General features: G+C 32.3%; 1 protein-coding gene across 1 annotated transcript; it reads right to left on the bottom strand.

The window, feature by feature from the left end:
* Positions 1-12757: 12757 nt before the first annotated feature.
* Positions 12758-13240, bottom strand: LOC117170764 (zinc finger BED domain-containing protein 4-like). The gene has a single exon (XM_033357801.1). The coding sequence runs from the start codon at positions 13238-13240 to the stop codon at positions 12758-12760; it is 483 nt and encodes a 160-aa protein (XP_033213692.1).
* Between the last annotated feature and the right edge of the window lie 1110 nt (positions 13241-14350).

The raw sequence follows: 14350 nt of genomic DNA, 5'->3' as shown, positions 1-14350 counted from the left end.
AGATTTTTCATAGCCGAGATATGGCGGATTCAAATATGAAAAATTTCACCCCCAAGCCCGGTAACTTTCGAGTCCATAACCTGAGACTCCCATAACCCGATTGCGTCTACCCCCAAACCCGGTTACGTGCGTATCATTGAGCTTAAACCCCTACAATCCAATTTCCTTAACCCCCGATCCTTGTTACCTACTCCGCCCTAACACTTCAATATGGCGGATCCAAAATGGCAGCCATATTGAATTTTCAAAATCTGACTTCATATTCTTAATGAGCAACCTCAAAAACCTATATATAGATTTTTTCGATCGAATACGATCACTTATAAATTGGGCTTATAGCCTCTGGTTCCGGACCTTTGTCAAATTTTGTCGGTCTGTGTAATTCTTCTAGGAGAGGTTGAATCGAAAACTTCTCGGCAGTCAATCCAGGTCATTAGCAGGGCGCGCTGATGGGCGGCTGGCCCTTTGCAGACGCACCTGTCAATCAGCAATCTCGGCAGCCGGCTAGTCTGTAGGTTGTTCAAGTAGCGGTTGGAGAAGCGTTCCATACACATATCCTGTTTTGAAGAGGTAGACACGTGAATGTTGCAGTGACTAATGCGAAACGCGCTGAAGCTCTTGGTATTCCTGGCACCACAGATTGTTCATACGCGCCATTAAGCCTCTGTGCAAAGGGATAATGCTGGCATTGTAGCATTCTAGAAAGTCATCCTTAAGTTGATTTTTCCATTTAATGCCGGCGTTTCGCCCCTTCGTTGTCGTTTTTGCATCTAAATTATTTTCAGCAATCCGAACTCTAAGGCGATCGTCACAGTTGTCCGACCCATTGTCAGGTGCTCTGCGCGTTCAATCTTTTTGAACCGCATCTACAAATTTTTAATGATTCGACGATGTCCTTGTTGTTCCTAGGAGCAGCTAGGAAATGGGTTCGTCCTTCCTTCTAGAGCCCCGAATGCAAGGATAAGGCCAGATACTCTTTGAGGACGTCCTGTACGCTTTCGCTTAGGGGTTATTCCTGCGGGACCATTTGCGACTGGTTATTGATTGCTATAACCATTTTTCGCAGAAAGCCTTGGTACAGAGACCATCAACCTGCAATTCAAGGATACGTTAAGTGGCTTTGTCGTAAGCGTTTGGGTTCGATTATAAAGTTAACAGAACCTCAAGGTTTTTTATAAAATTTTTTTATTAAAATATGTACTTAGGCCATCATGTTTGAAAAAACGAAAGTCACATTTATCACACACAGATTCAGCCTCAGCGACATCAAATACCTCTTGTGCAATTGTTTTCATTATCACTAAAAATTGACCTCAATTACCCGGCCTGAGCGGTAGTCACCTTTAAACAACCATTAGATCCGCGTCTTGGTAAAAGTTTAGACTCTTATCAACGCGTTATACTTACATAAGTAATTTGTAGGTAAAAATATCAAAAATTACGTTAGTTTTGAATTTTTAAGTAAAACTATCTATTTTTTTTTGTAAAAGGATTCAATACCGGCCTCAAGGTACATGTTTGAATTCGCAAAGAACCTGGCAATGGTTCGTCAAACAGTGCCGAACACCTTGGAGTTCGAGGGCTTACAATAATTTAGAAGGAAACATTAAGAGACGAGTAAAGGGCGATATAAACATATGGAGTGGGCGAATCAACTGAATGATGTGTTGCGAGACTGATACGATGCCAGCATTATCCCTGCTTACAGAATCTTTATGGCGTGTATGCAGAATCTGTGTTGCCAGACACACCCAATGCTTCAGTGTGTTTCAATTCACACAATGCAAAATTAACTTTCCTACCTCATGAAAAATAGATATGTACTTGAGTTTATTCTCAGCCGCTGTTAAAAAAAACCGCAGACAAAGATAAGAAAGAGAAATTAGAACCAACTGCGGAAATGAGGCACCTTCTGAGTTATGATTGACATTTCAGGACAAAGAGGAACATTGACAATATATGATCACTTTCGTAAGGATATCGTTGAGGAACCCAACCTCTAGACCATCAGTGATTTAGTTTCTGTTCCTACGAGAGCTCATGCTGCTTCAAATCGAATACTAAGCCCGACGATATACCAGAAGACCAAAAACGCTAATATCTAACTGAACAAAAAGATTGAATGGGGACACTGAAAAAGTCAACGATTCTGATAACTCAGTAACATTTCGTTGACAATATTCAGGTGTTATCTTACCCAAAAAGAGAGTACAGTCTGTTTCTGTCAAAAATCCACCAAAGCCCAATGTGCTAAAGAGTTCATGAAAAAGGAATACAAGATAAAAATCACTGGAATTAAAAGAAGGTACAGATAATAGAGATACTGCTGTTATGACATCTGAGGAGGAATGTCTGACAATCAGTACCCGCATATTCACCTTATATTTAAATTTGAAAACGTTCATTTGACAGTTGCTTGGTATGAGAATAATTTATACACCTACCGAAAAAAGTAAACTTGTACAACCTGGAGAATTACAGGCTAATAACTTTTTTCAATAGATATGTTCATCAAACCTTTTAGCTTGTGGCATGGCTTGTGGCGGTTCAATGTACGAAAAAAGAGATTACTATCCTTGATATCATCATACGTGAGATTGTACATCTTACTTCATCAAGGAGCAGCGGAATCTTGAGTCACCAATGTCTTCATAACTGAATTGAATTGTTCTAAATATAGCTTACAACATTGCAAATAATAGGAATCCTGTCCTAAGAGTGGTTAAGAAACACGAGATGATTGGCAAAGAAGCCTTCCTTTAAAAAACTTCAGAGCAGGTGCCCAAGAGGTTAACAAATTTCTAAAAGAGCTACTCGTCAAGAAAAAGCACAGAAATATTCACCAAAATAGGTATAAGCACTCCTTGTCGAAGAAGAAAACTTTCGTTCTTCTCAAATCATCAGGGCCTAATTCAGGTACAGAGCGTTTCATTTTTACATGCTAGCGATAGGTTAATTGCGGCCGTACCAAAAAATGTTCAGGTAAAGTGATTGTAATTGTGTTTAGAGCTCTTGGAGGTGCAAAACTAACAATGGTTCGTAATGATTAAACCAATACCCACGTGACAAAAATATGCAAAGGCACTTGCGAGATGGGTGCAGACTGTCGTCATCATTGGCTCGCTCCGTGCTCTCAAGAAATACGATGGTTTCGTCCGCCTGTTGTCGTGACTTTATCATGCCTTGTAATCAACAATCTTAAGGTTGGAAGACCATAGGTGTAATTGATAGCGGTTTCACTGGAAGCCAGTCGCATTTTCAGATTTTCTTTGAAACCCGGCAGGACCATACGGCGGTTGTTCAACCTTTTTTTTTAAATTTGTATATATTGGTTGACCAGACTGAAAACTTTGCAGGATTGGGTTGTGGGGAAGGCTATGTAGAGTTCAAGACCCTACTAAACTGTGAACAAAGAGGAAATTGCTCAACCAATAGTAACCACCACCAGCATAGGGACAAAGTGGCAGAGTGAGGGTACTGGAGTCCCGCTTCCGTCCACGCCCTGCAAACTTTTTAGTTCAGTTCTCTGGTCAGCTGGAACATCCGATTTTTTTCGGCGACGTATAGGGTTTCGAACTTAGTGCACCTCCTCCCCCCTCGCAGAGTTGTTGGCCAAGCTGACTAACCGAATCAGAATCAGAATCCGAATTTCTGGTTAGAATTGCAAAACTAAGCCGCAGTTCTTCAGACCATGTCTTGGATTATGAAAAACGTCAAAAAAAAAACGATGTATTTGAGGATAGAGAAAAATAGGACCGGAAACCGTAAGTTCGGCCACTTTCATCTTATTGGCGAATAATTTCAATGAAATGGAAACTTTTTTCTTTCTAGAAATGATAAATCAGTGCTAAGAATATATTGTTTTATAGATTAATTTTCTTCATTCGAGAAATTATTTTGTAAAAAAATACTGCTAAACAAGGATTGAACAAAATATATATTTAGTTTTCAATAACATAACAGTTTTGCCTGAAAAATATTTGTCAGAGAGGGATTTTGTATTTACTCTTTACACATTAGTCTGAGCTGCTTGAGGGAAATCATTATACACGTTACACATTACACACCTTCAGTAAATTGATGAGGTGATATTGACTAAAATTTGTCGTCAAACCAAGACGCGCAATTATTCCTATTCGTGATTCATGCTCGGAAAGGGAAAAATTACAAATATCTCAAAATCGTATATTATACACATACATAAAACATCAAAATATTTATCAGTTAATCTGCTTTAAAAATTCTGCTTGAAACAGTTCGCCATACATTTTTAAAAATGACGACCCTTCAGACGCTGGCCTTAGTCCTGGCTGTCATTTTTAATTCTATTGGTATGTAAAGAATACATTAATATAATTCTTTTATATTTTCAAATTAAGTATACTAGAACATCTATTATCCGTTGATAAATGTAATATACTATGTAAACTCTGCAATAATAAACAATTCTTTTTATTGCTATAATTAAAAAAAAATATGTTTAATTCTTACTTATTTTCATAAGTGTTTTATTAGTGTTTCAGGGAAAATATTACACATAAGAAAATTCAGTTTTAATCGCTCTTTGCTATAGTTTCATGCTCCATACCCGAAATATCTAATTCTATCATGTGAAAAATTAAAACTCTAGAAGTATTATACATTTTCGGGAAAAAATCTCTCAGGGAGATAAAAAAGGTCCTCAATTTGCAGATTATTTATTTGATTTAAACATAAAGAGTATGTTATTTCCGAGTTACATTTTTCTTTCAAAATATCGATTTTGAATTTTTAGTGTAGTTTGGACATTAGACAAAATATATAAGGTATGTAAATGTATTTTTTTCACACTGAAGTATTCACTTGTAAATAAGTTATATTGGTAAAGGTAACTTCAAAGTTTTTATACCAGCCTTCTATCTTTGTGTAAATAACAAACGTTTCGTAATTATAAGATTATTATTAATCAAAATAAAAGCTAAATACATTCTTGAATTACTAGAAAATATTTTATTTCTTAATTTATGTTTAAATTTTAAGTATAACTTCCACGCAAAAAACATATTTGCATTTTTTGCATAGCGGCGATTCACGACCGCAAATCATTGATAGGCTGTAACCGACTTATAAGAAATAAAATTAAACGAATAAACTAGTTCACTCTCTTACTATTTAAACACATGTTTAGTATTTCAAACTCATAAATCTATTTTGTCTTTTTACAGAAATATCAGGTATGCCGCTCATAGAAAGGGACTTTCTGTCAAATTTTGGAGTGAACAGTAATGAACCTGTGAATCATCAGGGTAACCCTATTTCAAATAAAACTTGATAATAATAATCATTATTATATTGTTGTTAAATTGTGAAAATGTTAAATTATACAAAATTTATTAATATAATTATTGCAGAAAGTAGCAGAACTAGAAAGAAACATCTAGACATTTGTCTAATATATTTTAAATTGCTTGAAGCCCTTTTGAATTAACATATTTATTAGTCTCTTGCAATTATTTTAAAATGATTTCTCACCCTAATAACCTAATTAAAAAATCTTCTTTGGTTTTAAATTTATTTTAATTATCAATCTCCGTGCGTAAATGATATAGGATGTTACAACAGCTCTTAAACGAAATTAATATATTTTTCTTACAAAGAGATGTACTGTCCACTTATTTTTAATTCATTTCTCCTTTAATAGTTGAATAAAAAAATCTTGTGCGTATTTTTTGTGAATGTGGATTTGTGATCGAAACACCACAAATATTAAAAGGTGAATATTGTGTCTTAAAGATTCGTTTAGAAAACACTTAAATAAGTTTCATATCTTAATGCACACTTTTATAACAAGGTTTTAATTCTAAGTCTTCAGTCGGCTACTTTAGGAAAAAATGTATCATCTGTTTCTTGTTGCAGAATTTAGTTCACCGTTTAAGTATTCACCTAATGGTTCCTCTGTTCCTTGTGTTCCGCATTCTAAATCTTCTGATTCTCCTGACGGACATAATTCTTCTCGAAGGTCTGCTTCTCTTGTCAATCCTGTTCTTCGTGCCAGGTTAAGGTCTCCTTCTGCCAGGGATTCCTCTTTACGCGTACTTGGATATAGACTTGAACATCTCAGATATATTCGGTTTATTCCCCACACAAATCCGAATCAGCTATTTGAAATTCGAAGATACACCTTTCCTCGCGATCAACTGATTCTTTTGAGAGTAAAACATCATGTGTTTAGGCCAATCCCAAACAAAGAACAAAGTGTATTAGCAACTGCTAATGGTGATGTATTTGCAATTATAGTAGAGGTTGGTAAGCATCTTCACGGAATATTTACATTAAGGTACCGCTATGGACAACGGGTAGAAATACGAGTGAAAATAAACATGTACAGCGCTGCGAAACAAGAGATGACCACAGAAGAAATGAAGGAATCTCCTTTAGGAGCAAAAAACTCAATCGCAAATAATTTTAAAACAGTAGCTTTAGGTGACTTTCGTTCACCACATTAATTTATTTAAAAAAATTTAAACCAAAAATAAATTATTGTTTGCGATTCGTAGACGAATCAAAATGTTAAAAGTAAATAATAATCATGTATGGGGGTTAGAATTAAAAGTAATTTATAATAATTATTTTTTGATAAGCTTTCAAGGAAAAGCTTGCACATGCAATCCGGTATACATAGTATTAGCATTTCTCGCTTAAACTATACAAGATACGAAAAATCGTTGCTGAGAAAAATGATTTATCTCGAAATGACCAATAAATTGTTCTAAAACTATTTTAGCTATAACATAGGTTCACATTAAGGGTTCGCAAGACTACAAGTTCAAACTTACTTAATCCTTAACTTAATTGATTAAATTATCTAAATCTTACCCAGTAAATATTGCAATAAACCATACATGAGAAATCGATGAGTTAATAATTTTTCCTTCGATGCGAGTATAATTAGAGTATTATTACGTCCTAACTCCTTTCACTTTGCAATGTCCTTATTGCGTCAAAAACCAGCCGTATTTTTTTTAAATTTACTGCTTTATTGTCAGCAACTTTGCCTTGTTGAGTGTATGATGGTACATATTTAGGTTGTGAATGCATTATTGGACACGTTACGCTTTCTCTTGCACATTCAAACATCTTGTTCAGTTGATGCATTAGTCATTTGGTATTTTGATATATAGTCAGTTTTAGCCTTTGTTTTTAATCAACGAAACCTCTCGCCGTACTACAAACTGAAGAAATAATGATACAGATGTCGTACTTCTCCGAGATATCCGCACAAAAAGAGGAATCCATTTCATCCATATCTTCGGGCTTAGGACGAACCTAGATGTTATTGTTTTTCCTGTTCCTGAAAAAGCTATCATCTCTCAGAAGGTGCGTGCTTCTTTCATTTGATCTCATTGTTGCTTCCTCCTCTTCGTTTGCGACTTATTTATAAACCAGTTGGGGAAACTCTGAATTCTAGGATGGTGGGTATCACTCTTTTGCGATTCCCTTTAATATAAAAATATACTTAAATTCTGTCTCTAACCAGTTGTTAAACAATATTTTCTCTAATTATTTAATAATTCCAAACAATATCTCGAAGCTATTTCTTATCTTGCATACCAACCCCTTCTAATTAATCGATTTGAAGATTAAAGCCAAATTACGTTCTCTGATTTTTATTTTCGCATTGCAACCTAAGTCAAAAAACAAACCTGAAACAACAATAATTCTATTCCAAGACACGAGCAAAACCTCAAAGTAAATCAAGTATCAAATTAATAAATTCATTATACTACGAAGTCGGTTCATTCTCAAAAATACCAGGTTTCTTTCAATACATTAAATTTGAAAACCTTACAATTTAAGTTAATCATTGATTGTATTATTTAATCCGCGTGATTTCCAAAACCATTTTACATTTGCATCAAATTAATTGTGCTACTTTTAACGTCCAGGAGGTGCTTCCTTTTTGCGGGCGACATTGCATCTAACAACCAATCACCGATTGATACATCAAATTGGAATGTGTATCTATTAGAGATGGGACGAGCAGTAGCATACCTACTGCTTCCTACCCTCCGGCCTCTTGCACACTCCGGCGATGCAGTACCTACTGCACGCAGGAGCTTCGCAGGACCTACTGCAAACTTCGGCCTGTATTTTTTTTCCCGCCGAAGTTGCAGTAGCTCACTACCCCGATTTGCCGAATTTCTCCTGCAAACTCCGGCAGCACTCCGGCAGGCCTTCCTACTGCTTCCTCCGGCTATAACAATGGAAACACATTTGCGCTCAAGGGTTCAAGCCTTCAAACTTTCTTTACACAAGATGTATCTGTAGTATATCTATATATATTGCATTATTATTCTCGGTTCCCTTCGAGTTTTCACTGTTTCCAGTTTCAGGATTTCTTAAGTTTCTCAATTTTCTTCTGATTCCCTTTGGATCAAGTCGCTTAGGAAAATAGCAATATCAGGATTGGGACGGGAATCGTAGGTTTTATTTAAAATAATTTCATAAAATTTTTGTAATATTTATCTTTATTTAACTTCGCTTTTTATATGTTATACTTGTATTTTATTCTATAATAGATAGATGCCTAAATACGCAACAATTACCATTAAAATGTAATATTTATAAAAAATGTATTCAAGGAAAATAAATTTTTTTTTAATTTGATGTGGAAACTATTTCTTTAATTTCTTCTTTTGTATTGAAATGAAATTTGATCTTATTCAAAGAATGCGTTTCATTAATGTAAATTTAGCTATATAATTACTTTTTTGCATAGAGTAGGAAAGTTTTGTTGTACTAACAACATTTTTTTAATGTTTGCGCAAGGAAATATGGTTTGTAAATTAGCTAATGGCTACGGCGATCGGCTACGTGTCCAGCTTTTTAGGATAAATTATCAAAATCTTATGAACTTCATTAGCGGTTGATTGGTTTAATCCTGATATCATGTGACAGTTACATTGACAACGGCATCAAGTATTAACCTAAATTAAAAATGATAATTGTTTAAATTCTATTGTTCAATGTATACATGTTTAGAATAAATTGGAGTCCTTATATATAAGAAACACAATAATGAACAATTTTAAAACTGCGTCTGTAAGCGTTATTTTTATTGCTCAAAAGAAGAAAGTAATTTATTTTTTTTAAAAAGGGTGTATTTTCACAACTGCATTTTGAACAAGAGGAAAATTTCAAATTGATGTTATAACCGATTTCCATTTCCAGTTATGCAGAGGTGTAGGTTAGTGTAAGAGAATAGATTGGTCTTTAAAAATATCGTGTTACGATGAAAATAAAGGGATAAGTAGTTATAAGGGAGTGTGGGTCCTTTACTCATGTACGTAATTTTTGCAAATTCAAACAAACTTTCTCCTGAAGATCATCTTTTTAATTATGAATGTTATTATTTGGTTCAAAATTTAAGAATTTTTTCAAAAGGTTATTTCTTTCGGTTGCAAATGAAATTATTTTGTATAAAAATGCAGCTTATTGAGTTAAAAATTCAACTATTTTCGTAGAACATTAACCTTTCATTTAAAATTCTAATTTTCTTGAAGATAAAGTCGACTGAGATCTTTCTCAGATAAAACTGCAACTTTTTTTGTTAAAAATGAAACTATTTCCTAGAAAATTTACTTTTTGGTTATAATTTTTATTTTTGTCTTGAAAAGTCAATGAAAATCTTTTTCGATGAAAATTCAACCCTTTTCTTGGAAATTTGTCTTTTGGATTTCAAAATTCACCTGTCTTAGTAAAATTTTTCTTTTTCTTAGACATAACAGCAACTGTTTGATTTAACCTGTAACATTCTTGTTCAAAGTCATACTTTTTGTTTAAAAATTCGACTTCGTAGCAGAAAGTTAACTTATTATTTACAATTCCTCTTTGGGTCATGGAGAATGAACTAAAATCTTGTTTGGATCAAAATTTTACAATTTTGTTAGTGTGTTTTTAATTCATCGGTTTTAAAACACATTTTATCTTTCTTAAATACAAATGTAAGTTTTTGGTTGAAAATTATACAATTTTGTGGAAAAATCATAGTTTTTAATTGAAAATGCTGCTGTTCTGTTAAAAATTTAAACATTTGGTACAAAATTTAATTTCGGTTTTAAATTATTATTTTGTAGTAAAAAAATACTGAAATATTTTCTGGATGAAAAATCGAAATTTTTGTTATATTAACAATTCATCTGCTTAAAGTGAAATTTTATCTTCCATGGAAAAACATGCAACTGTATAATTGAAAATTTAACTGTTTCATAGGAAATTTACTTTTTGTTTACAATTTGTATTTTCATGTTGAAAACTCGTTTTTATAAAAAAATTCTCTGTTTACGTACAAATTTTTATTTTTCACAAAATTCATATTTTGACCTTGAAAATTCAACTTGCATATTTATATTCTTTTTATGAAAAATTAACTACTTTTTGAAAACTTGTTTGTTTTTTTTTAATAAAAACTTATGTTTTTTAAGAGAAATCTAATATTTTAAAAATAAAAAATGCAACAATTTGGTCAAAAAGTCGTCAATAAAAATTCGTCTTTTTCGATTGAAAATTCAATTTTTGTCGTTGAAATTGATTTTTTTTTAAATTCATATTTTAATCGTGAAAAGTCAACTGAAATCTTTCGAAACCGAAAATTGAACTACTTTTTTTGAAAATTGATCTTTTTGATTGAAAAAATAATGTATTTTAATTCAAGTATCAGTTTCTTAAATTGAGAATTCAACTACTTGGTTGAAAGTTCAACTGTATTGTTAAAAATTTATTTGATTTTTTTTAGTGAAGGCAATTATAACAATTTAGACAAACTTTATTTCTTTCATGACTGAAAAATCTTTATTTGTAGAAAATTCGTCATTTTGGTTTATATTTTTAAAAAATAAATTTCATCTTTTTTTATGAAAGCATAAAGTATGATACTTTTTAGTCGGGGCGTTTATCTTTATAGGTTGAAAATTGAACTTTTTATTGAAAAAGCCTTTTTTTGGTTAAAAATTAATTTTTAAACTGAAAATCTAATTAGTTTTATAGTTATTTAAGATTGACTTTTTTTTTTAAAAATTCTTCTTTTTTGGTAAAAAAATTTCTTTGTATGAAATTTCATGTTTTTCAGTAAACAATTTATTCGTCTTTTGGCTTGAACTTTTAACAATTTGGAAAACTTTTATTTCTTTCATAAGTGAAAAATCTTTATTTGTTGAAAATTTGTCATTTTGGTTTACATTTTTAAAGTAAATTTCATCTTTTTTTATTGAAATATAAGGTATGACACTTTTTAGTTGGGGGTTTATCTTTATGGGTTAAAAATTCAACCATTATGTAAATAATTCATTTATTTTGTTGAAAATATTAGAATTTGAATAAAAAGCCATCTTTTATAGTGGGAAATACATTTATTGTTTGAAATAAATAAATAAGTTAAAAAATTTTTGTCTGAAGTACTGTTTTATCCCGTTCATGGAAGTCTCTATTTTAGATGTATTACAATATTAAAATGCTGGTATTTAAATATTAATGATCCAGGATTTTATAAATGTTTTCGAACATCGTGTCTAATTTTAATACCAATAACTAGCAAAACATTTCTGGTAACCAAAAATTACGTACTACAATAGGGTGGGGGGGGGGCGAAAATTTTGGTTAAGGTTTGTTACAGAAAAGTTTGTTATTTAGAGAGGGCCTAAAATCGGTTACGTAATTTAAGTATGACCCTTATACCGGTTTTAATTTGATAGTAATTGTAGTTTATCAAAGGCAAATTGTGATGTAGGAAAGTGAGCAGCTCCAAATTTTCCGGAAGCAGATTTTTACGTTTGTTATCAGAAATATTACCAGATTCAGAAAAAAGTCTTTCGCTGTAGACACTACTTGATAGCGCCGAAAGATAAAGAGGTACAAGTTCACTGATATTTGGAAGCATGAACTTCACTTTATTCCACCATTCAAATGGAGATGACTTTTTGGGATAAGTTTTTGTCTTATGTAAAGGTCAATTTCTTCTTCAATAATTTTTTTCGTTACAACGACTTTTGCATTTTTTGTTGCTTTCGACATAAGTTCTGTAAAACAATCTTCCATATTTATATCTTCATCGTTTGTTGACGCAATATCTTCTCTCGTTTCTTCATTCGTACCGGCTTCACCTCCTATCTCCTAACCTGTTCCAGTAGATGGTTCATCAGTACCTCCTTACATTGTCATTTTTATGCAATCCTTAATGTCTTCTAAGGAAGCTGTTGATAAAAGATGAGCTTTGAAACGTGGATCCAAAAATGTTGCTATTGTCAAATTGAAGTTACTTTCCAAGTCTTTAAATCGGGTTTCCAAATCAGCCTCCAAAGATGCTTTAAATGAGATATACAAGAATAAGAATATACAAGAATCATTGGAACTCAAAGATTTTGTAACTTCCTCAAATGGTTTCAGGAGATTAATAAGTTCTCCTAAAAGTTTCCATTCTGCACATTCTAAACATTTTGAATTTATATTATCCTCTTGCATTTCTGCGAATAAGTCCAGACAATTCTCTAATTCCAGAAAACGTTCTAACAAATAAAAAAGAGAATCCCATCTAGTAGAAACGTTTTGTTTCACTTTTTTAATTGGTATGTTTAAGTCTACTGGAATTTGAGCCAAAGCACTGCTCGAAGGCGACGATTTCTGAATATGAGTAACAATTTTTCTACACTTTTTCAACAATATTCCTACTCCCTTATCAGATTTAATTGCACCATTATCTCGCATTAGCAAATGTACTTTGGTTTTATCGATATCCCAAAATGACAATAGTTCTGTTAATTTTTCGGATAGCTTCTCCCATATGTCTGCCAGGAAATACTTTGATACTTAGTGCAGCACTTTTTCTCTGAAAATTATCGCCTATCCAGTGAGCAGTTGAACTAATGAAACTGTAACGTGTTTCTATACAAGTCCACACATCAGACGTTAGCGACATCCACTTCACTGTAGATAACATTGTTTTTACAACTTCTTTAACTCTGCTGTACATGTCAGGTAGAATGGTCTTTGTGAAGTATTTTCGGCATGGAACTTTATAATTTGGTGAAGTTTTAGACATTAACCTTTCAAATCCGGCTTTTTCGACAAAAGAAATAGGCTCATTATCTACTGCTATCATTTCTGCAATAGCATAGTGAAGTTCTTTTGCCCGTAAATGATTAATGCCCCAAACATGTTTGGAGAAAAGTGTTAAAGCATTGTCACATTCCTCAACTTCTTCTTGCATCCAAGCTATTAAATGGCTGAAGACAAAATTTGTTGGACAAATTTCATTTTCGTTACCCTTTCGCGACACAATAAACTCCTTGTTAAATACGTTACACTTGATTTTTTAGCAATCTTCGTGCTTTTCAATACACTGCAACAAACTCCACGCTACATTGTCTTTTCACTTATTATTGGAAACGAAATTGTGTACAAATTGGAATCACAAGTCGCTGTGCACAGTTATTTCTTCGTTAAGTATCAACTCTCAACGGTTGTCCACCGACTAGTTCCAGGTTACAAATTACAATGCAGGCTGTTAAACTGGAAAGTGCAAAATTTAGAAGCCAGAAAGGGCGAAGTCACTCAGGGGCGCATGTGATGGTTCCTCCTTCTCAGATATAATAAATAAAATTTTAAATTTGAGGATTTGTATTTGGTCGTTCAGAAGTGACGGGAGACGATTTAGCGAAGGGTGTTTTGGACGAATTGCGTTGGGAATTATCCATTACAAAAGAGAAATTTCAAAAAATAATAATAATAATTGATTTAAATTATTATATATTAATATTATGATATATTAAATTTAGTTCAATTTTATTTTAATTTTCAGTTAAAAAGAATTTTCGTATCCTCAAAATTAATAAAGATTGAAGACCAATTTTGCAATCTTTATCAGCAAACAGATGAAGTCTGTACTAAAATTATGAATATTGAAGAAATAAAATGAATTAAAAAAAAGTAGTTTAATTTTTTAATCAGGGAGTTCAATTTTCAATCTAAACAGATTAATTTTCAATAAAAAATGTAACAGTTGATATTTCAGCAAACAATTTTAACTAAAATTTTTTCTATAATATTATATAATGTTTATTATAATATGATTTTTAATATATTTTATAATTATATAATCCTTTTTCTTAATTTTAACTAAAAAATAATAGAATTTAACAAAAGAATGACGGATTTTTAACACAATGATTAACTCCTCAACCAAAACAGAGAAATTGTCAACCAAAAAGGAGCATTCATACACGAAAAATTTATTAGTAACGATAACAATTGTATCCCATGTTAAACAGTGGAATTTATCGCCTCATTCTATTCAATTTGAAACTAATTTTTAAATTAT

The sequence above is a fragment of the Belonocnema kinseyi genome, chromosome 4 (assembly GCF_010883055.1).
Source record: "Belonocnema kinseyi isolate 2016_QV_RU_SX_M_011 chromosome 4, B_treatae_v1, whole genome shotgun sequence".
NCBI lineage: Eukaryota > Metazoa > Arthropoda > Insecta > Hymenoptera > Cynipidae > Belonocnema > Belonocnema kinseyi.
The sequence above is the reverse complement of the archived record's forward strand: the minus strand, read 5'-3'. Positions and strand labels throughout refer to the sequence as shown.